Source organism: Mugil cephalus, chromosome 7 (genome assembly GCF_022458985.1).
Source record: "Mugil cephalus isolate CIBA_MC_2020 chromosome 7, CIBA_Mcephalus_1.1, whole genome shotgun sequence".
Classification (NCBI taxonomy): Eukaryota; Metazoa; Chordata; class Actinopteri; order Mugiliformes; family Mugilidae; genus Mugil; species Mugil cephalus.
Window position 1 is genome coordinate 8341490 of NC_061776.1, and position 22961 is coordinate 8364450.

General features: G+C 40.6%; 1 protein-coding gene across 3 annotated transcripts in view; it reads left to right on the plus strand.

The window, feature by feature from the left end:
- The window catches only part of tep1 (telomerase-associated protein 1), a 35698-nt gene that overhangs the window by 4747 nt on the left and 7990 nt on the right, over nucleotides 1-22961 (plus strand). For all 3 annotated transcript variants that reach the window (XM_047590243.1, XM_047590245.1, XM_047590244.1), the window contains exons 9-46: nucleotides 2550-2707; nucleotides 2799-2908; nucleotides 2985-3063; nucleotides 3572-3764; nucleotides 4670-4949; nucleotides 5032-5184; nucleotides 5337-5405; nucleotides 5665-5780; nucleotides 5882-5947; nucleotides 6133-6276; nucleotides 6426-6717; nucleotides 7443-7564; nucleotides 7724-7837; nucleotides 9675-9792; nucleotides 9876-10064; nucleotides 10706-10893; nucleotides 10972-11113; nucleotides 11488-11667; nucleotides 11779-11871; nucleotides 11977-12112; nucleotides 13057-13216; nucleotides 13330-13463; nucleotides 14238-14326; nucleotides 14614-14728; nucleotides 14905-14931; nucleotides 15017-15230; nucleotides 15745-15865; nucleotides 16541-16665; nucleotides 16765-16864; nucleotides 17872-18027; nucleotides 18211-18423; nucleotides 18546-18602; nucleotides 19688-19823; nucleotides 20435-20677; nucleotides 20757-20908; nucleotides 21749-21856; nucleotides 22473-22577; nucleotides 22817-22949. In XM_047590243.1, coding sequence (XP_047446199.1) covers nucleotides 2550-2707; nucleotides 2799-2908; nucleotides 2985-3063; nucleotides 3572-3764; nucleotides 4670-4949; nucleotides 5032-5184; nucleotides 5337-5405; nucleotides 5665-5780; nucleotides 5882-5947; nucleotides 6133-6276; nucleotides 6426-6717; nucleotides 7443-7564; nucleotides 7724-7837; nucleotides 9675-9792; nucleotides 9876-10064; nucleotides 10706-10893; nucleotides 10972-11113; nucleotides 11488-11667; nucleotides 11779-11871; nucleotides 11977-12112; nucleotides 13057-13216; nucleotides 13330-13463; nucleotides 14238-14326; nucleotides 14614-14728; nucleotides 14905-14931; nucleotides 15017-15230; nucleotides 15745-15865; nucleotides 16541-16665; nucleotides 16765-16864; nucleotides 17872-18027; nucleotides 18211-18423; nucleotides 18546-18602; nucleotides 19688-19823; nucleotides 20435-20677; nucleotides 20757-20908; nucleotides 21749-21856; nucleotides 22473-22577; nucleotides 22817-22949 — 5330 coding nt within the window. The remainder of the gene's footprint in view (nucleotides 1-2549; nucleotides 2708-2798; nucleotides 2909-2984; nucleotides 3064-3571; nucleotides 3765-4669; nucleotides 4950-5031; nucleotides 5185-5336; nucleotides 5406-5664; nucleotides 5781-5881; nucleotides 5948-6132; nucleotides 6277-6425; nucleotides 6718-7442; nucleotides 7565-7723; nucleotides 7838-9674; nucleotides 9793-9875; nucleotides 10065-10705; nucleotides 10894-10971; nucleotides 11114-11487; nucleotides 11668-11778; nucleotides 11872-11976; nucleotides 12113-13056; nucleotides 13217-13329; nucleotides 13464-14237; nucleotides 14327-14613; nucleotides 14729-14904; nucleotides 14932-15016; nucleotides 15231-15744; nucleotides 15866-16540; nucleotides 16666-16764; nucleotides 16865-17871; nucleotides 18028-18210; nucleotides 18424-18545; nucleotides 18603-19687; nucleotides 19824-20434; nucleotides 20678-20756; nucleotides 20909-21748; nucleotides 21857-22472; nucleotides 22578-22816; nucleotides 22950-22961) is intronic.

The following is a 22961-nucleotide window of genomic DNA, read 5'->3' on the forward strand; positions in this document are numbered from 1 at the left end:
CTCATCTTCTTCTTTGTTTGTAACATTAGCTTAAGTTCAAATGCTGACCTGAACATGCACGTTAATGAGTTTCCCAAAACAAAGAAATGAATAGTTTACACGCACCGAAACAGTACGCGCCTCATCATTTGAAACGGATGCAGATCATGTTTAGTTTGTATTAACAGCGTCATGCAGAAACTTTGAACAATGCAACTGGGAGTGAGATCTCTACATAAAAAATAATAAAGTGCTGTTATCCTCTGTAGTTTAGGTAGATAAAGGTCTCAGCCACATTTCAGTAAAATTATCCTATTTCTATACATTTTCAAAGCATATTCTATTTTCATTGACCCCTTTTTGACCCCAATTACACCACGGACCCCGAGGGGTCCACGGACCTCCCGTTGAGAACCCCTGGTCTAGAGGAAGGAGGAAAATGAAGGTAGTTGGTGTGAGGGAAGAGGATACAGAGGATAGGGCGGGACGGAAGCAGACGATTCGCTGTGGGAATAAAGGGAATAGACGAAAGGTGAAGAAGAATTTAGTTGTTATCACACAGAACAAGTAAATAAATTAACAATCACTGCAACGTGTCTAATGAAGTTTACTACATTTTGATTCATCGTCCTCTCCATATAAACCTATGAGGATGTTTATGGAAATAATGCAGTCATGAGCATGTTACATTACTCCTGCGCTGTTTTATATTCACACGTATGATCTGATGTAACATGCAACACTGAGTAATGAACTAATATAAATAAACTAAACTACTAAAGAGCATAATTTTGACTACTTTTGTTTTTACCTATTTCATATTAAAAACGGTTTACGTTGCCTTATTTGGTGTCATTCTTTTCAGCACAACCTCACCTGTGTCAATTTACAATTATTTTCAAAGTTTATTAACACACTGGACGCAAAACCACATTAAAACCATAAAATCCGACTAGGAAAAAGTTGGATTTTTCACTGTGAAAACCACAAACATGTTTAACGAACCATTTTTATAACTTGGAATGGAAATCTAAAGTGTAAATTTCAAAAGCTTATGTACAAATTTAGACAAAGCTGTTTATTATTAAAATGTAGGAAATGCATCACGCATTTTTGTACAACTATTTTCAAACCTGGTGTAACAATAAGTGATGCACCAGACGCACACCAACATGACGGCAACATTCAGGAGGTGTGAATTATTCTAATAATATACACGGGATATTAATATACATGCTTTACGGAAATGTTTATTATTATTATTATTATTATTGCAGCATTGCAACCAACACAATGACAAATACTGTCCAGAACGTGCACCAGAATAATCCCAAAGGCACTGCATGCTTAAAAAATATGCTGCATCTACTTTGTAAACTGCCTTTGGTGAGAGAAGAGGATTCTCTGTATCAGAAACTGCCAAAAAATAACTTTGATCTTGTTGAGAGAAGCATCTTGAAAAGATTGGAAGCAGAATTTGCCATTGGAGGGAAAAAAAAGAGAAACTTTTCTGCTCATGTGGTTTTGTTTCAGCTGCTTTGTGTTTTTCACATAATGTGTATTAACAGCACCTAAAATAAACAATAAAAAATATCTTTGTTACCAACTTTGTGCACCCTGATTGATTTACACAGTTTTACAACACTCCAATATTTCTTTCTTTTCTTTTCTTTTCTTTTCTTTTCTTTTCTTTTCTTTTCTTTTCTTTTCTTTTCTTTTCTTTTCTAATGTCTGAAATGAAAGCACAGACCAAATAAACAACTAAAGTAAAAAAAAGATCTATAACCCAAAATATACTTTAAACTTCATCTGATTTAACATGTCGACAGACTCGTGTCATTCTTTCTTTTTTTTAATATGGAAATCAAATATTTTTCTTCCCAGTTTAGTTGCAGAAGTTCCCAGAAATGTGAGTCACTTGTAGGTTCACTCTTCTGTCCAGTTCCTCACAAACCAGCACTATGGGGTTAAATCTAGAGACTGGGTCTTCAACAGGGGGTCCGCTGAGGTACTATAGGGGGGTCGTTAAATCTTTGGTTGCTCAGACATTTTATATATATATATATATATATATTATTTTCCCCCTCAAATTTAAAGAGAACATATTCAGTTCCCAGGTAAAATCCCGTGTTTATGAAGGTATGTTTGTGTATGTAAGTTGCATGGCCATCCTACTGTTGCACATGTTTTAAATAAATAAAAAAAATCATATTTGAACCCGTGTATTATTATGATAACAAGGTATATTTATAAATGGCACTAGGCTGAGTTTAATATAGAGCACGTATAATAGGTAGGGAGTTCCTACTTAATCTCTCCATCCGTTTGGGCGGCCGTCCACTCCATGTTTTCAAGCTTTCCATCTTCTTTTTATCCTGAGGTACTTCTGATGTAGCTTGGACTAAAGTTTTGAGTCATTATCTTGCTGTAGGATGAAGCTCTGACCAACTAGACCAGCGGATACTGATGCTGTTCTAAATCTTTTGACCAGTAGTCTATATCTAAAACAAACAAAAAAAAAAAGGAGAAGCAGGAGATTTTAAAATGTTTCGTGGTTGTTTCTCCTCCAGGTATCCCGCTGACATGAAGGCCTTCACACGCAGCGGGATAAAAGGCGCCTGGGACCGGGACAGAGCCGGGCAGCGAATGAGGCTCAAAGAGCCGCAGACGTGGGAACGGCTGCTCAGTCTGGAGGGCAACAAGGCCGCCACCTGGGAGAAGCTCATAGGTGCGTGGAGAAGCTGAAATCTGCAGCTTGAGCGACATGCACTCGACATTCAGCTAAAAGCTAAACAGGTGGTGACGTGTTTTCTGTGCAGACGGCAAGTCTCTGCCGTTCATGGCCATGCTGAGGAACCTGAGGAACGTGATCACTACGGGCGTCAGCGAGGCCCATCACAGGAGGATCCTCAGCAGACTCACCAACCAGGTGCGAGGTACAAACCTCAACGAAGCAAACCGTTAAATTCTTTAAGATTAACGTTCTGCCTTCGATGCGTTTGCAGAAAGCCGTCATTCAGAGCCGGCAGTTTCCTTTGAGGTTCCTCGCCGCCTACAAGGTCGTCATGGAGCTCCACGCTGTCGGTGAGAAACGCCGAGTTCAATTTTCAATAAAAACGAGAAGTGGTCAGATCCAGATAACACAGTGGTGTTAAAAACACTCGAGTAAAAGCACGTAAATATTTTAAGGAACTTATACATTAATGTAAATGTCCCGTACATTGAAAGTACCCTAGTACATAATAAAGAAAAATAAAAACATACAGAAGGATACATTAACCACCGATCGATACTTATATCACGTCCCTGATAATTGTGACAGGTCAACATCTTAGGCTGTTCTTTATGTTTTTTTGTTTTTTTTGTTGGTCCTAAACTGTTTTTGTCTGAGGGTGATTACTATGAAGTGGGTGTGCCTGGTCTGGTCTAAGTGTGTGCTACATGTCAGTAACATCCAGAACACTGAATCGTCCCACGATGGTCCACGATGTCATTTACTTCTCCCGTCAGTGGTCATAATGTTATGGGTGATTGGGTGGTTTCAAACACTCAGCCAGGTATTTATTAAATATGTCACGTCTTTGTCCTTCAGCCTCCGCCTCCCAGCAGGCGATGCCCAAGGCCAAAGACATCCTGGTGGACATCCTGAAGAAGGTTCCCAAAAGCAAGCGCTACAGTTTTGTTGAGTGGGAGAACACTTCGAAGAGCAGGACGAGGCTGACGCTGCGCGTCCCGTTCGTCTGCCGGCTGTACCACGCCAGGAAGACCCAGCTGCTAAAGGCCAAGTACGAGGACTTGTTTTTTTTGTGTTTTCTTCATTGTGCACATACATGTGCATTGTTTTATGTGCTGTACTAGGCAGCGGATGGTTAATTGATGGTTTGCGTTGAAGTCACTGCCCCCTGAGGCCACGCCCCCCTGAGTGGCAAAAACATGGTGAAATGTATCAGTAAATAGAGCGAGGCCGAGAAAAAATGTGGATTATCAGATCAAATTAAGGATAATTAGACTCGACAATGATCCATATGAACTAGTATGGATTTAGAAAAGTGGATTAGCCTCAGTTTCAGTTAGTTTTAGTTCATTTCAGTTATGATAAATGTAGCTAAATAAAAGATGCTAATGCTAAGAGCTTTACTGAGAAGTGACGTTAGCTACACAATGCTGTAGCGTCTGACCGGAAGTTAAAAGAATGAAGAGGAATGATCACAGATATTCAGTTTATTGTTTTATTCTTATTTATAGTTACTGTCGGCCGTAACTACGCCAAAGCAAACAACTCCACAAACATCAGGTTTCTTTGTCTGGATTCCAGCTGTTTCTTTTTAATGCAGGGATCCATTTACTTTTCAAATCTGTTGGTTCACTCAATCACACAACAGCTCTTCCCCATTTTTTAAAATTAATTTTACAGTTTAGACGCTAATAAAGCCTGTGATTCAAGCTAATGCTGCTAATCTTCACGTTCAACTGTCACTTTTTGCCGTAACCATGGAGACGTCTGCTCGCTATGACATCATGTGCATAACCCTTTGTACAGATGGACTCGAACAAACATTAGAAGTTATATTTTTAATACGACAGCAGTTTTTTTTTTGTTTTTTTTTTAAGCTCAGATGCAACAAATATGTGTTTGTTAAGTTTTTTTTTTTTATAATGGTCTAATAATTCTTGCTCTCACCACGTCCAGTCAGAAGTTGTTCACCGTCGCCCTGTTGGACCGTTACCGCCAGGCTCTGGAGACGGCCGTTCAGATCTCCTGCCGCTACAACGTGCCCCCGCTGCCCGGACGCACCGTCCTCCTGATCCCCGTCAACACGTACTACGACGACACGTGGGACCAGAAGTTTGACTTTTGCCTCCCTCCGGACCCGGAGCAAAAGACAAAGGAGACGACGGAGGAACCAGAAGAAGAGACAAAAAGCAGAAAAAGAAAGAAGAAGAACCAGGATGACAAACTCACTCCCACTGTAAGTTTTCTGATTATCAACAGCACAGAGGAAAAACAGAATAAACTAACTTCTTTTCCCTTTTTTTAATTTAACATCGCAGAAGAAAGAGGTGGCGGCTTTGCTCTCACTGATGATCAGAAGCAGTGCAGAGGACTGTCAGCTCTTCTTAACCAACGACAACAACTGCGAAGAAGTCGTGCTGAAGTCTGACGTCCTTTTGGAGAATGTCAGAAGTGTGATCAAGCAAATGGAGGTCGGGATGTTTCCTTGACGTGTAACACGTTTGTTTTTGTAATTTGACTCCTTTGTATCCTTGAAGAAAATCAGGCTGGACACAACTTCAGCTGTAGTCACAGATGACGTGTGCGTGTCCTCATTTAATTAACGAAACCTTCTCTTTCACAGGCCTTTTGTGAGCAGTCCGATGAGGATAACTGCAATGACCTTGCCAAAATATTAACCAAGAAAAATAAGGTTAGTCTTTTTAGACCGTGAGGCGACGCCACAGTCAGACTTCGACGCCTTGATATTCACTTTAATGTTGCATTCACTGCATGTGTAAACAAGCAACGATTTGAAAACGGACACAGAGATGTCAGCTTAAAATATGATGGACCGTCTTATAATAAAAACAGTTCAGAAACAGCTCAGTAGCTCCGCTGTGATTCCCCTTGTCTTCCTATTTAACTCTAAATGACAATATGAATTAAGTTTATTTACTTCTGTGTCTCAGGTAAACAACATCATCAGCGTGTCTTGTAACTGGTTCCCATCTGAGTGGATCGTCAAGAGCTACAGGAACAAAATAAACACCAAAGCTCTGGAGGTTCAAATCTTTTTGGAAGAGAGGTAATATTTTTAGTTTTTTTTTTTGTCTGATTTCGGTTTCTCTGCTCATTTCAAATTGATCCCGAAGGCCTGAACCGTTGTCTTTACCGTAATCATTACAGTGACCATGACGACAACCGTGACAGGAACTGTGTGCAGCTGACAGGCTTCAGTGAGCAACTGTTGAGGTAAAAAAAAAAAATATGTTTTATCCTATAAATGTAAAAAATAGTCGCCATAGCTCGACCAAAATGTTGAAAATACAGAGACTACAGCTAAATTAGCAGCTGGCATGTTACCCTACAAACGTGACCGTGATCCGCTCTCGATGTGAAAGCTAATTAATGTGTTTCTTGTACTTGTATGTGACCAGGTTTGTGGCGGAGCGAGGATCTTCACGGCTGCTGGAACACGTGGAGAACATGGACAAGCTGTACAGCATCCCACCACCAGAGGGCGCTAAAGGCTCCCGGAGCACAAACAACGTCGTGTCAATCCCCGCTAGTCCAAAGTTAAGGTGATTTTTATTTTTTAATCTTTGACAGTTTCCCATTTTCTCCTCAGGTCAAAAGCATCAGCCTCTCATTTGTGTCTTTTATTGAAAAACTTAATTCTTCCTTTTTTTTTTAAAATTTTTCGGTGTCTCATCGTTCCCTCTGACGTCAGGTGGCGAGGCGCGCGGATATTCGTCTCCTCCACCTTCCGGGACATGCACTCCGAGCGGGACGTCTTGGTGCGGAGCGTCTTCCCGGAGCTCCGGCGCCGGGCCGCGGCGCACTGCCTCTACCTGCAGGAGGTGGAGCTGCGCTGGGGCCTGACGGAGGAGGAGTCGGAGCGCGCCGCCCAGCTGTGCCTGACGGAGGTGTGTCGCAGCCAGATGCTGGTGGGGATCCTGGGCGAGAGGTACGGGCAGGTGCCCCCCAGACCCGTCCTCCCTGACCTGCCGCAGCACAGCTGGGTAAGACTTTAGATAAAACAATAAATGAATTAATAAATAGGAATGAGTCTATTATTATTAACAATGCCCCTGTGCCCTTGTTTATCTCAATAACACTTTATGAGAACTCTCTATAACCACTAAATAACTAACACTGGCTCTATCCATTCATTTTTTATTCATGATCCATCTCTCATGTAACAGGCATCAGCTCTGTCAAACTCATTTTAGTTACATCTTATGTCTAAAACGTTGCGCCCTCTAGTGGACAAATTAAGACTAGCAATTACTTTATTGAAAAAACAAAATTAATTAATGTCTTCAATATGAATTTCACACTTTGCAAATGCATCCCGCTTATATTCAGATGTATGTTCTGCTCCAAGTTAAAAGGGATGTTTGCTCTGATGCTGTAGACCAATCAGCCACAACATTAAAACCACTGACAGGAAAAGTCAGACACCAGAGATCAGACACCCACCCACACACATAAAACCACCTTAGGAACGACTAAAAAAACACGAAGAGCAGCTTAAGGTGTTGACCTGTCCTCCAAATTCACTAGATGCCAAACTGATTAAGTATCTGTGGGATGATTCACAGAGGATCCTCCCCTCAACCACTTGGTTTCTTTGTACCGTGACCTGGTTGACTAGTTGAATAGTTACAGATATTGAAGTTTGTTTTAAACTCAAAATCTTTTAACATGTCGTTGAAAAGACAGTTATGTTCTTCTCTATGTGCAGCTGGCCTCGGCCCCGGACGGCCTGTCCATCACAGAGATGGAGATAAGTCAGTTCCAGGCTCTTTATCCCGACACGGCAGACCAGCGAATGTTCTTCTACTTTAGAGATCCAAACATCACCAAGTACGCATCTTATTAATCCCATTAAGCTTGTTTCAGTGCTGTAATACTACCAGACTCACATTACTAGCTTCTAGTCCAGTAAAACCTCACTGGTTGACAGAAATCCATCACATCATCCACATTGATCCTGTATTTCCTTTCAATCCTTGCGTTCTGCAGATCGGTTCCTGTGGCCTGGAGGTCACATTTTGCTTCTGAATCAAAGGACGCCGAGTTTAAAATGAACTCTCTGAAGAGGAGGCTCCTGGACTCTGACGTTAAGGTCACTGAGAAGTGAGTCATCTCGATTAACTCCGTGCTAAAAGCGCGTAAAGTGTTAGAATAGTTCACTTTACAGTCGGGACACTTCTTGTTTTAAGTGTATTATCTCTTTAATCTGTGTTTTTCACTCCCGACTCAGAGAAAAGGGATATAGAAAGATGTAAAAGGAAATGATACAGAACTTCAGAGGATGCCTTTCACGACTGAGGTTTTATAGTTTTGGGAATTGAACATTATACTTACCAACACCAGAGACAAATACGTGTTCAGGAGAAAGCAAATAAAAAAGCTTTTACAAGGAGACTGCTGAAAATAATTAAATATACTGGAAACTTAGAAATTCAAAAGATTCTTGAAGACCTGGATTTCATATACAGTCACTTTAATGTGCACTAAATATTCTCCTAATGAAATGATGTGATATTCAACATTTGTTTAAAACAACTTAGAGAGCAGGTGATTCAGCCATGTTTCCATTTTGGAGGCTGTGGTTTGTGGAACTGTTTATTGAATTGTGTTGTACTGATGCACGTTCCCATTATTTTTGACGATTTTAGTCACTAAATAACAGAAACACTTCAGTTTAATAGCACCACAAAATGCGTCTTCCCCAGTTATCGTACAGTTAAATTACCAACCTTTTTGATGCTGTTTTAACATAAACTGAACATTATAAACATTATCTGGGAGGGTTTAGTGCAGGACTGTTTTATAATAAGAGTGTTTTTACTAGTGAACATAATGAACTTAATGAGGCTGAGTGTGTAACTAGTAGAAACTCAAAGGTTCACTGCCACAGGATTTAAAATATTTAAGTTAGTTAGCTAGTTAGTTATATTTAAGTTAGATTAAGTATATTTAAGTTAGATTACGTATATTTAGGTTAGTTAGTTAGTTAGTTACAGTATATTTAAGTTAGATTAAGTATGTTTAAGTTAGCTAGTTATATTTAAGTTAGATTAAGTATATTTAGGTTAGTTAGTTATATTTAAGTTAGATTAAGTATATTTAGGTTAGTTAGTTATATTTAAGTTAGATTAAGTATATTTAAATTAGTTATATTTAAGTTAGATTAAGTACATTTAAGTTAGTTATATTTAAGTTAGATTAAGAACATTTAAGTTAGTTAGTTGTATTTAAGTTATGTTAAGTGAGGTTAAGTATATTTAGGTTGGCTAGTTAGTTATATTTAAGATATGTTAAGTATATTTAAATTAGCTGATTATATTTATGTTAGCTTAAGTATATTTTGGTTAGTTAGTTATATTTAAGTAAGATTAAACGTGTTTTAGTTAGTTATATTTAAGTAAGATTAAACGTGTTTTAGTTAGTTATATTTAAGTTAGATTAAGTATATTTAGGTTGGTTAGTTATATTTAAGTTAGATCAAGTATATTTAGGTTAGTTAGTTATATTTAAGTTAGGTTAAGTATATTTAAGTAAGTTAGTTAGTTGTATTTAAGTTATGTTAAGTTAGGTTAAGTAAATTTAGGTTGGTTAGTTATACATAAGTAAGATTAAATGTGTTTTAGTTAGTTATATATACCTTAGATTAAGTATATTAAAGTTAGTTAGCTAGACGTTAGACTGTCTGTTATATTAAATTAAGTTCAATTTTGTTTTGGAAATGTATAAAATCTGTTTTTGTCCTTTATTTATTTTCTTTCTATATTTTTCTGTTCTGATTTATATTATAACCTTGTTTGAGTGATGCTGCTCTGCCGGCATCTGGGCTTTAAACAAAATGAAAGTGTGAAACTAAAACATCTTATTTAAATCACTATACAGACGATCCTTGGTGTCCCATGAGTTGTACTGAGCTTTCTGTCTGTCTTTGACTCTGTCGTAGTTACTCGTGTGAGTGGGGAGGCGTCGTGGAAGGGAAACCACATCTTAAAAACCTGGAGGGCTTCAGCAGAGCTGTGCTGGAGGACGTCTGGGCGGCCGTCGTCAAGCTGTTTGTGGAAGTGAGGAATGAAAACTAAATAATCTTCAACACGGCAGCATTTTTTTTTTTTGGTCCGTCTTCATTATTTTCTCCGTGTTTCAGGAGGACGGCGAGGCCGAGGCTGCGTCGGAGGCGACGGAGCAGGAGGTCCACCAGGAGGCGCTGCAGAGGCAGTTCTTCGGGCGGTCGAAGCTGCTGTCTGGTGCCGTGGAGATGGTGGAGCAGACCCAGCTCAAGGGAGGGATGATGGTGGTGGAGGGAGGACCTGGAGAGGGCAAAACCGTCTTCATGGTAAATGTTTTGGAAAAAAAAAAATACCAATCAATTTATACACCTACAACGATCAGCCACAACATTAAGACCACTAACAGGAGGAGTAAATCTCATAGATCGATTAAATGTTCTCCTGGGAAACTTTTGGACCTGAAATTAGACATGTAGCACCCACCTAGACCAGAGCAGGACCCCCGCCCCATAGCAATGACAATCCTTGATGGCGAGACTTTCACAAAACAACACAAAGTGTTGACCTGGCCTCCAGATTCACTAGATCCCAAACTGATCAATTATCTGTGGGGTGATCCACAGAGGCCCCTCCCCTCAACCCATAGGACCCAAAGACCCCCCCCCACTAACAACATCCTATTAGCAGACATCAGAGGACACCCTCAGAAGACACATGTCCATTCTCTGATGAGTCATAACTGCTGCAATTCATCCCACAGATGAGAAATGTAGTCTGAATTTCTGATATTTCCGTTTGCAGCCGATCAGTTAATTGATGAGTGGTGTCAGCTCTGTGCTGCTCTGCTAAAAGAGTTGCCCTGAGTGAACTCCGATTTACATGTTTTTTGATCTTAAGTGGACCAAAAGTCAGAAGAATTTAAGTTTAGCCTCAAAGAAAGTGTCTGTGTTTACTTCTCCAATCACAGGCCGCTCTGGCCGACGCCCTCAGGACCGGACACAAGAGCAGAAAGAAGTTAACCTGCGATGTCCTCTGCTACTCTACGTCCGCCAGCCAACCCGCTCGCTCCGTGGAAAACCTCCTTCGGTGCCTCGTCCTCTGGCTGAGAAACACGAGCGACGAACACGAGGACTCGCCTCTCCCCCGCTCGTACAAGTGAGCGACTCTCACACCATTTCATCCACATGGCGACTTTTCACGGGCCTTTAACATCGTCTCTCTCTCTAAACTCAGAGATTTGCTGTCGGAGTTTCACTCCACGCTGAGCGGCGTGAAGAAGAACAAACCTCTGGCGCTGCTCGTCGACGGGGCGGATCTCGTGTGGGATGGCAGAGGTCAGCTGTGCTCTGATTGGATCCCACAGCTGCTTCCACAGGTCAGTCGCAAAGACACGTATCACGATACTCGAGTCACGATACGATACATTAATCGCGATATTGCAATATTCTACATAGTTCACTGAGAAATTTTAAATGCAATTTAAACTAGTTTAATTGGACAAACTGAGTCAAAAACTGTATTAATGTCAATGATCTATTTCCTGTTTATTGCGCTTGTGCAGAAAATGTGGTGGAAGTCGTTCACAATCGGCCCAAAACACGACCTTTTCTGTTGAAATCGATATCGTCCCTGGAGAAAAAGTGTCGCGATATATTGCTCTACAGTCACGGACCAGAGCCAGTTTAGTAGTTACTGCTTGTTAAAGGATTAAAGTGTTGGCTTCTGATTTGTGCGTCTTTTTCTCGACAGGGTGTGTGCTTGGTGTTGAGTCTCACGTCCAAAGCCGCCCTCTTACAAACACTGACAAAGAAAAAGGGGGCCGTCCTGTTCGCTCTGGGGCAGCTGACGATGCCCGACCGAAAGGAGATCGTCCAGAAGGAGCTCGACACCTTCGGGAAGAAACTCAGCGACTCTGCGTTCAACAACCAGGTTCTTACGAGACACTTTTTTACGCCGTGGACGTCTCAGTGTTTTTGTGCACTTTTCTATTTTGTCTCTTAATAAACCGTGTGTGTTGTGTTTGTGTTTGTTCTTCTCCAGCTTCAAACTCTGATAACGAAGAAGGGAGCAGTGAGTCCGCTCTACCTGCACTTGGCCTGTGAAGACCTGAGGAACTTTGCCTCCTTTGACAAGGTCCGAGCTGCAGAAATGATAACACAGACTTTTTAAATTTTTTTTAAATAATTTTACGTTACGTTAAATAGCAGCGTGCTCTGTGTTTGTATCTCCTTTTTGTAGTTGAAGGAGAACCTGGAGGGTTTGCCTCAGACTCTCAGCCAGTTGGTGCAGCACAGTCTGCAGAGGCTCTGCTGGCAGCATAAAGACATGCTGGGACTCCGCTGGGCCCTGGCAGCTCTCACTGTCAGCACCAGCGGTATGAATTCAGGAGATTGTAGCTTGACTTAAACCTGAGATAAACCGCGGTCACAAGGAGCACGAATGAAAAATTAGGGGCTCGTATAATTAGAACAACAATGAGTCAAAAGTGACATGTCCAGAGTAAAATGAGCACGTCTGACTAGTTACAATTTTTATTTCTGTAATTCCTGTCTTGATAATGAAGGTAAGACTTCTAGGTTTACTACAGAGATGTAATAATGCGATTAGTCAGCCACAACATTATGACCACCGACAGGAAAAAGTAAATAACAAAAACCTAAATAATCTTGTGACAATTCAATGTTCTGCTGGCAAATTTTTGGACTTTTGAATTTTGTGTGGATGTTACTTAGACACGTAGCACCCACCTAGACCAGACCAGACCAGGACCCCCAATCACATAGCAATGACACTCCTTGATGGCAGCAGTTGTTTAGGAACAACTCAAAAAAAAAAAACATGAAGAACAGCACAAGGTGTTGACCTGGCCTCCAAATTCACTAGATCCTAAACTCATCAAGTATCTGTGGGATGATCCACAGAGGCCCCTCCCTCTAAAGCCCCCCACTAACAACCGGAAACCACAGGACCCCCCCAGAAGATCCACGTCTATTCTCTGATGAGTCACAACTGTTTTGGAGTCACAAAGGGAGACTTACACAATATTAGGAAGGTGGTCATAATGTTATGGCTGATCGGTGTATGTTACTGAGCAACATTACCGGTGGATAATGATATCTGGTATTCCAGATGTGGTGAACTTAAAGTAGTTGTGCGTCCATCTTATAACAATAGTAAAGAAAAAGAAAGTAGTGAGTCGCTTCTCTGCTCCTCACAATGAAGTTCACCTGTAACACATTTATGTTTTTATACGTTTGTTACGTTTGTTTGAGGCCGATGTTTAACCTTTTCTGTCTGTTCCTTCCTCTTTATCCCCAGGGCTGAAGGAGAGAGATTTGTACTCCCTGCTGAACACATGCAACGATCTGTCGTCGGGGGGAGGACGGCCCACGTGGCAGGAAGCGCTGCACCTGTGCAGGACGCCCAGGGGACGCGCTCCCATGGCAACCTTCACCCGTGTGGTTCAGAGCGTCCACAGGTACGAGTCCTCTGAGATTTCTTTCATAATTTAGTTTGTTCACTAAATGCTCATTGTTAATCTGTTTTATGTATTACACTGACACTCTTTTATTTTTTTATCTGTTCCTGCAGCCTCATCGGTCCGTCTCATTGCCACGAAACTGACGACTTGCTGACTCTAACCATCCCCGAGGTGAAACAGGCCTTTGAGGACTTTCTTCTCCCGACAGAGGGCGACAGAACCAGAGCTCACCTGGTACTGGCAGGTAAAAAAAACAAAAAAAAACAAAACACGTAGTGTGATATTTCCAAAGTAAGGCCGTTTCTCTCTCTGGTCTCCTTTCTGGTCTCTACAATTAACAAGCTGCAGCTGATTCAAAATGTCCTATTGATTTTAAAGTTCTTTTATTAGTTTTTTGCACCAGATTATATCTCAGAGGTGTTTTTATTGTATGAACCATAAAGGCGTCTCAGATCCTCTGGCTCGTCTCTTTTAACAGAGTAGACAGAGTAGAATAAAAACATTTGGTGACGCTGCTTTTAGTCAATATACCTCAAAAACTGTGGAACATCCTGGATCTGAGAGGAGTTAGCAACTTTTAAACGTAGGCTAAAAACACATCTCTTTAATCTGGCTTTTATTATTTTATTCTGTTTTACAGTTTGTATTCTCACATTTTTATTTGCTGTTTTTTTTTATTATTATTTTTTACCTTTTTATCTTTTTTTGAGTGTTTCTATATTTTATTCTACATTTTTATTCTCCATTTAATTTCATTCTATTTTTAATAATTAAATATTTAATATATATTATGATTTATTACTTATTTATCTATATTGATCTTTTATTATTTAACTTATTCTATTATGTTAATTATCATTTTAATTGTCAGTGAAAATGTACAGCACTTTGAATGGCATTCCCTTGTCCTGAAAGGTGCTACATAAATAAATAAAATTTGATTTATTGATTGATTCTAATACACCAAATAATTACCGGTGTAACTGTATGTTTATATTACTTTTTCTCTTTTCCACAGCTCATCTGTGGGCGCTGGCTGATCCTCTGGGACGAGACACCTTCCTCCACTGTGAGGCCAACTCTGTCCTGCAGCTGCCGTCCAGCCTGGTTAGGACTCTTTATCGTTATGATAAACTGAGAAGGGACAAATATATGTTTATCTATTTACATAAAGAGTTTCAGCTAGTAGATCCTGATCTTTGCAGTTTTTTCCTTCACAAACAGAGTCTATCATTAAGCCTTTAAAATGTTCAAAAATAATTTTTTTCAAAAGTTAGATGCAACTCGACATCAGATATTTGAAAGTATTTACATCTCAGCCAGACAAATCGTGGTCGACGATGATAGTTACTGTAGATTTAATCTCCTGACTTCCTTCATTTGCGTCTGGTCAGATTCAAAGTGGACAACTGGAGGCGCTGCATTCGCTGCTCTCTAGCTATTATTTCCTTTATGCTAATGTGAGACACGGCCTCCTGCATCAGCTCCTGGAGACGTACAGACTCTACGGTGAGTACGGACTTTCTACAGAAAGTAGAAAAAAAACAAATACTTTATTCATCCTCTGGGGGGAAACGTGAGACAACATAACATTAGAGCAAAATCAACATAAGTAACAGGTTTTCTTATCTTGGTAAACTCTGGTTAAACAAAAGCTCTTAATGTTTGTTTCTTTTTTTTTGCAGATAACGAGCAAACGCCATCCTCCTCGTGTAAGAGCTGTTTTTTTTTTAAATTACTCGACAAACAAATTCTTCTCGTGTCTGCGTTTCATTGCTCATTTCCTGTTCGTCTCAGTCGGCCTCCAGGGTCGTCTGGAGGACTGTCGAAGCTTCCTGCGGCGCCACGCCTCCACGCTCTCCTCCTGGCCGGCTCTTTTCGTCCAGCAGGCCCTCGGCGAGCCTCCGGAGGCCACGGCTCACACCTGGGCTCAGGGCCTGGTGGGAAAAGGAGGAGTCCGGGTAGTCGAATGTCTGAACAACAGGAACGGACCATGTCAAGAAGAGACCGGGTTGGCAGCTTCTGTCTTAAAGCTTGTTTTCAGTGAGCAGATACAGGGGTGGGAACATGACTGCAATCCAGTGTTGATAGTTGTCCTATGTGAACTATTGAATAGTTTAATCCAGGAATCTTCAACGTTTTTCAGGCCAAGGACCCAAAACTGATAGAGATTAAGTAGTGTATTATATTAAACTCAGCCTATTTATAAATATACATTATTATTAACGTTTTGCATTCAATACTAAGCTATCCTTTATCCATTTACTGAAATATGTTGGATTCATGTTAATGTGTTATCAGCCAAAGATGTTTTTTCCCTGCAGTACCTCTGTGGAGCCACCAGGGGTCGCTGAACCCCATCATTCCCCTTTGGAAATATTTAAAATAACTACAAACTATAGTCCTCCCCTGATGGCAGTGTTCCCTAAAATCCTGTTGTGGTGTCACTGAAAATATTTTTTTATTTTTTATAACTGAATCCGTGTTGTTGCTTTGCATTAATAGTTTTGTGTGTTTCTCCTCAGCGAGCTGGTGTCGACCTTCCCCTCGGAGCCGACCTGTCTGGTCGTGAGCTCGGACGAAGACCTGATGGTGGTTGGTACCGGACATGGAACGCTACATTTCATCAACACGTGCACTGGACAGGTTTGGACACGTGTTCTTCTCTTTTTTTCTTTTTTTTTTATCTGCTCTTCGTTGTGTCAGCATTTACTGCTCAGTTCCAACAATAAGCAACAATAGACTGAATATTTGTGATCACTCCTCGTCATCCTCATAACATCCAGTCAGACGCTACAGTAACTTGTACGGCTAATGTTACTTCTCAGTAAAGCTCTTAGCGTTAGCATCTTTTATTTAGCTACATTTATCATAACTGAAATGAACTAAAACTAACTGAAACCGAGGCTAATCCACTTTTCTAAATCCATACTAGTTCGTATGGCTCATTGTCGAGTCCAATTGCCTTTAATTTGATCTGATAATCCACATTTCCCCCGGTCTCACTGTATTTACTGATACATTTAACCACGTTTTTGCCACTCAGGGGGCGTGGCCTCAGGCGGCAGTGAGGTCAATGCAAACTGACCTCACTGCCGACCTGGAAGACAGTGAGGACTCCTCTACGTTCTCCAGACGTTGCTTTTTGAATAAGATAATTAATCCCATGCACCACCACAGAGACACTGGCTACACAGTCATGTAACATCGTAACTAGTTTCTGTCGTCCTCCGTCGCAGTAACAGAAACCAGGATGCATACATTAAATATAATACAGTCACGTTTGATGAGAATAAGAATAATATCCATGTCCGTGAGCAGGAGGTCCAGTCGCTGGTGAGCATGAGCGACGGCATCTCGAGCTGCGTCCTGTTGAAAGACAAATGTCTTGCTACCACCTCCTTTGATGGACGAATAGAGTTGTGGGACACTGAGCATGGATGCAGGTGAGAGGATAACTGAAGGGGGAATTTGCAAAATATATATATATATATATATATAGTCAACCCATAATCCTGGGACTGTTGTGTTTCTTGTGGCTGCAGGACTACTCATATCGATGGCCACACCAACGCGATAACAGCAAGTGATACCACTGTGGACAAGAAGCACCTCGTAACTGTGTCCCTTGACTTCATGCTAAAAGTGAGTCTCAAAATAATCTCATTAATAATGACGTTTCCTACGGTTAAATGATTGTTTTGTGAAATAAGTGGTACCTTAATGTTTCTCTGGGCCTTCGTGAAAACCACTTAGTTGAAAATAATGAGAATCCAAAAGCAACTATTTTTATATATACTGATATGTAACTTTAATCTCCACATTTAAAGCACAAAAATATATATATTAGCTTCATATGGCATGGCAGTCAACCTCGACGACAGCGTACCAGGTCACACATTTGTCATTATTTATAACTTCAGGTTAACTTGGCTCAGATAAGAGGTGAGGTGGAACCACCGACAAGACCACTGTGTTAGCTGGCTGCTAGCAACGTAGAATAGCACTTAGCCTAAGTTGGCAACTTGCTCGAACCCCCACCAGGGGCGTCACTAGGTTTTAAGGACGGGGGAAGCTTAGCCCCCAGCAGAGCACAAAATTTCACAAATGTATTATTTCAGTCTGTTTTTGAACACTTTGCACAGAGGCATGACTTTCACTCACAACACAATAATTGTTTGCTCTCAAATAATTTGAAGTCGCAACGGTTGTAAATCAAATAACTTGAATTAAATTAATGAGTGGAGTCGTTCTACCTTTCACTATGAGGTGAAGAGAAATGGATTTATGCCCCTCTAAAAGAGGCCTAATAATGTCAGTAGACCCCACCCACATCTCACAGTCACGCCCATTTTTGGATCATTCTAGAGGGGGCGGAGTCATTAACGGCCAAGATGGCGACCGCTAAGCTTTTCCACTTTGAGCTTCAAACTCAATTACTGATGTTATGGAGGGTTTGTCCGTCTTTTACATAAATCAATAGTCATACAACACAAAAAGCATTGAAATAGACTATATTTAATCAATAAATCAATCAATAAACGTTTAGCCTCATGGCGATAACAGGAGGAGTTTACAGTTTAATAGTGAACCAGGACACATCTATTTTTTCCTCCTGAATTATATTAATCAAGCATGTTTCTGTTTCTCAGGTGTGGTCGTCCACTAAAGGCAAAGAGGTGGCCTCCCTGCTCAGCACCAGCCCCATGAACTGTGTGACCTTTCACCCCGACGGTCACCTTCTGGCCGCCGGCTGCTGGGACGGGGACGTCGTTTTGTGGAACTGGCTTCAGAATAAAACGCAAACAGTGAGTCGTCACTAGGGGTTAAATAAATGGTTGCTTTACTAGATGCTACCTCAGTCACTAGTGAGCAAAACTAATTGCAGCTGTCAGATATATATCATTTTTTTTCTGAGATATTTGGGAATATTTCAGGTCCAGAATCGTTGGTAAAAAATAAATTTCCTGCACCGTTTCTGTCTGTTTCAGTTCATGCGTGGTCACCAGCGATCGGTGCGCAGCCTCGCCTTCTCCCCGTCTTCCTCCATGCTCTGCTCCGGCTCAGTGTCGGGGGAGGTGAGGGTGTGGTCGGTGCCCACCTCCACCTGCGTGGGGTGTTTCCAGGCTCACTGCGGAGCCGCCGAGGAACTCGCCTTCCTGGAGGATGGAGCCACGCTTCTGAGCGGGGGCTCCGACCACACGGTGAGAAACCACCACCGCCTCTACTCTGTCTATTTATAGTATTATTACTCCATCAGTAAGTGCATAACTTACAGATTTTCTGCTTGTCTTCACTGTGTGTTCTCGTTTTTTCTGTGAAACAGCTCCACCTCTGGTCAGGAGGACTTGGACGTTCGGTCATCGCATTAAAAAGTGATGAAGTAAGTTCTTATTCATTTGTACAGAAAAATTCACCCAACACATCTGCATCCCTTTCAGCTACTTTTGATCTTATAAATCTGTGTGTATGTACATCCACAGTTGAGGTAGGATTGGAAAAAAAAATACATATATTCTTAAATCTTTAATCCTCAGGCATCTGTTTAATTTACCACCCTCTTGTGACCTTAGTGGATAAAAATGTTCTTGTCCAAAAAGCTGGAATTTTTTATTTTATTTTTTTCAGATTTTTTTTCTACATTACTCTCTTAAACCACTTCAGCACTTTACAAAACTTAAAAAAACAATCATTTTGAGGAATTTTAACCCTTTGAATGCTTTTATGAAAAAAAACATGAAAATTTAGCTTTAGCTTTTCCATAAAACTAAGGTTGGATGGCTGTTTTTTTTTTGTTTTGTTTTTTTCAGACCAGTCTTGGGTTTGACCAAGATTATTCAAAATATCGACTTTATTGCATTATTAGGTTTTTTGTAGCATCAAATTTAAAATTTAACTTAACTTGTAACAAAAATGTCCCATTGACTTCCATTATAACTGCATTTTTTGATCTCTCAGCCGTGGCACAATAAAAATCATTCTTCCTGCAATATTAGGGTTTAATTTAGGAGAAAATTGGTCACATGTAAAGTTCTGAAATGATATAAAAGATTTATGCAGAAAAAATCAGAAAAGAATAACGTTTTCGTCCGCTAAGGTTACAAAGAGGGCGTATATACATTTTCTGTTGACTTATTAGAAATATTTTTTTTTGAATTTCAGAATTTGTGTAGAAATAGACTTGCCTTATGCATATATTCCATATGTGCCTTATGCAGTAACACGGCCAGAGTGGTAGTGCACAGGTTGTGTGATTTGGTTTTTCAGACCCCTCGAGTCGTCTCCATAGCAACTGTCTATTGATGTGGACTGTACTTGTTGTTTTTTTGTTTGTTTGTTAATTTCTCAGTTTGAAATTGCAAAAACGACCCAATAAAATCAAAGTATCAAAAAACATTGACTCTCTCCAGACTGCACCAATTAATTGTGTGCCTTTTTGTGTTTTTCATTTATTTATTTTGCGTTTAGTGTGAGGAGGAGCCTCCTCAGAAGAAATCGAAGCCCGTGACGCCTGTGTCTGCAGCTCTGTGTGCGGCCGTGACGGGAGACTACGCTGCGGTGGGATATCACGGCGAAGGAATCAAACTCTTCAGTCTCAGCTCAGGTGTGTTTACGTGCTATGGAAAAAGTGGGAAACAAAAGTCACGCATGCAACTCTGAATCAGTGTAAGACATCAGTCAGATAGAACGGAAACAAACGAGTGGAGGAGGAGAATTATTACTCCACAAACCTGATTTAAGCTGTAGTGATGTTTTTTATTTGTCTTTTTTGTTGTGATTTTTGTGATCTCTCCCAGGCTAAAACTAAAAAAAAGAAATACAGGCACTTTGGCTCTTTTTCCACCTTATTAAATCATTTGCAACTGATTTAAATTAGCAATGATTTGGAAAGAATGTGTTTTATTATTATTTCTATATAAAATGTAAACATGATATTACATAAAACCTTTTATCTGCATATGTGTAAAAACTGGTTTAATGCCTCTTAATTATAAAGGCGTAAATACTTTATTTATGAGGAGGTTGTGGTTTTGCAGCTGCATGTTTTAACCTTAAAGTTCATTTTTATTTTTTAACTCGCTCTCTTTATTGCGTGTTTCAATTTAATTTTTAATGTATTTCCATTTATTTGTCTTTGTGTTGACTTGTGTTTTTTTTTTTTTTTGTATTAAACTAATTAAAACACATCTTGTGCACCAATAAAACTAATGGCAGGTGAGACGCTCTGGTCGTCCTCGTCCCTCGACGTGTCCGTGCCGTCGCTGCTGTGGATCTCGTCGGACGCCGAGCGGTCGGAGCCTGAGCTGCTGGTTTCTGCCGGCAGCGACAAACGTCTGAGGGTGTGGAAGAGAAAAGAGGAAGAGGAGGGAGGTCTGATCAGTGTGGGAACGTTTGGTGCACAGACGGGCGTGATCTTGGCCCTCGCACAAAACTCCACTTACCTGGCTACAGCTTCAGGTAAATGACACTAGTGGTGATGTTCTTTTTCTTCTTCATAGTCACGTTTTCTAATCTGATCCTTTGTGTTTTGAATTAGACGACTTCACCATTGTGCTGTGGTTGTTGAGCGATCTGACCCGTGAGTCTGCGATTGACCCACATGTGGTGCTGAGAGGCCACAAAGGAGGAGTCAGCTGCCTGGATTTCAGCCCTGATGGCGCACAGCTACTGTCTGGTGGAAAAGATCAGGTACCTGAGCTCGTCACGTCAGTCATCATATCTAAAAACACTCATCCAAGGGAATTAAAGGTTTATTTCGAATATGTAAATAAGGAAAATAAACGTTCATCAAGAAATAATAGAAAATGCAAATATATCGATATTTAAATAAGACTATTATGTAAACAAATAACAAGTAAATGCAAAATACTAAAATGTTCGGTTTTCAACAATTTGCAACAATTTATAATTTAATTTACATACTCAAAAAGCAATATCCTGTCAATTTGAAACGTGGTAAAGGAAAACAAACCAAACTCCCAGGAGCTAAGTGACCCACGAAGACGTCCATACATTTATATATATTCTCCCTCAATCAATTGTTTGGTGTCCGACACAAATTTAAGCTTTTGAAAATGGCAGCAAGTCATCTTTTTGAAGTATTTTGACCAGAAAGCATCTTCCAGGTCTGAGTGATGAAGTGCAAAAAACTGCAGTTCATCAAGTGGCCACTTGAGGCTCCAAAAGGGAGCAAATCCCCATAGACCCACATGTTAAAAAGTCTGACTTTATATTAAACATGTTTACAGCCTGGTACAAAAAACTGTTTTGGTCTCAGTGGTTTATTTCACTATTCATGAAAAGTTTTTCTAAGTCATTAGTTAATTTTTATTAAGGTTTAAAATTCTGTGTAAATAAGGGCATTCCCGCTTTGAGTGAGAGGCGAAGGGTTGGGTGGGCGGATCTGTGTTACCAGACTTTGATGACAAATCAGATAAATATAGTAAAAAGCCTAAAAAAAAAATATAACATGAAAAATAAAAACCTCAAAACTGTCGTAATCATCATCATCATGATCATGTGTTTCAGGCGCTGATTGTGTGGGATGTGAGTTCGTCTCCTGCTGTTCTCTCTAAGTCGCTCCTTCACTCTCACAGAGACTGGATCACAGGCTGCGTCTGGACTCCAGCCTGTGTGGTGAGACCTCATTATAATTCACCATCTACGCACCGATCAGCCATAACATTATGACCGGACCAAGTAAATAACATCTTGTGACAATTCAGTGTTCTGCTGGGAAACTGTTGGACCTGGTATTTATTCATCGTGGATGTTACTTAGACATGTAGTACCCACCTAGACCAGACCAGACACCCCCCCCACATAGTAATAACACTCCTTGATGGCAGCAGGATGCAGCCTGACACAGACACGCACATAAAACAGTTCGGGAACAACTAAAAAAACATGAAGAACAGCACAAGATGTTGATTCTATAGATCCCAAACTGATCATGTATCTGTGGGATGATCCACTGAGGCTCCTCCCCTCAACCCACAGGACTCAAAGCTCCGCCCACTAACAACATCCTGTAGCCAGTCACCACAGGACGCCCTCAGAAGGTCCATGTCCACTCTCTGATGAGTCACAGCTGTTTTGGAGACACAAGGGGAGACCTACACAATATTAGACAGGTGGACATAATGTTATGCCAGATCAATGTAAACAGTGCATCCTGAGTTATTACATTAAAGAATCATTAAATTATTATCTAAGTTCAATGTCGTGCCTCTGTCCCTCTTGTCTGCTCCAGATAAGCTCCTCAAACGATGGTAGACTGTGTTTGTGGGACCTTGAAGCGGGAAAGTGTCTCAGAGAGATTTCCTGGAGGAGTCCGCTCACCTCCGTCTGCTGCCTGGTGAGATAATCATTCATTTCAGTCTTATTGGTCCATATTCTCCATATTATAGTGAGGGAATATGTCCATTCTTAAGTATTGGGCTGATTGAGAACGTGGCAAAATCTGAATGGAAGTGAGAACTAAGATTTTGTTTTTCTGGTTCGCTTGTGTAAGTGAGTCAATTTCTTCTTGTTATTGAGGATCTTCTGATTATTATTATTATTATTATTATTATTTGTTGTTGTTATTGTGTGCAGGGTCAGTATGTGATGGCCGGATGTTCGGAGGGATCTCTTCACGTCTGGAACTGGGAAACAAATGATGAAATCTGCCACATCGCCGCCCACGTCTGCCAACGCATTCACCACGTCTCCGTCCTCCCAAACACAGGTAGGAAGCAAC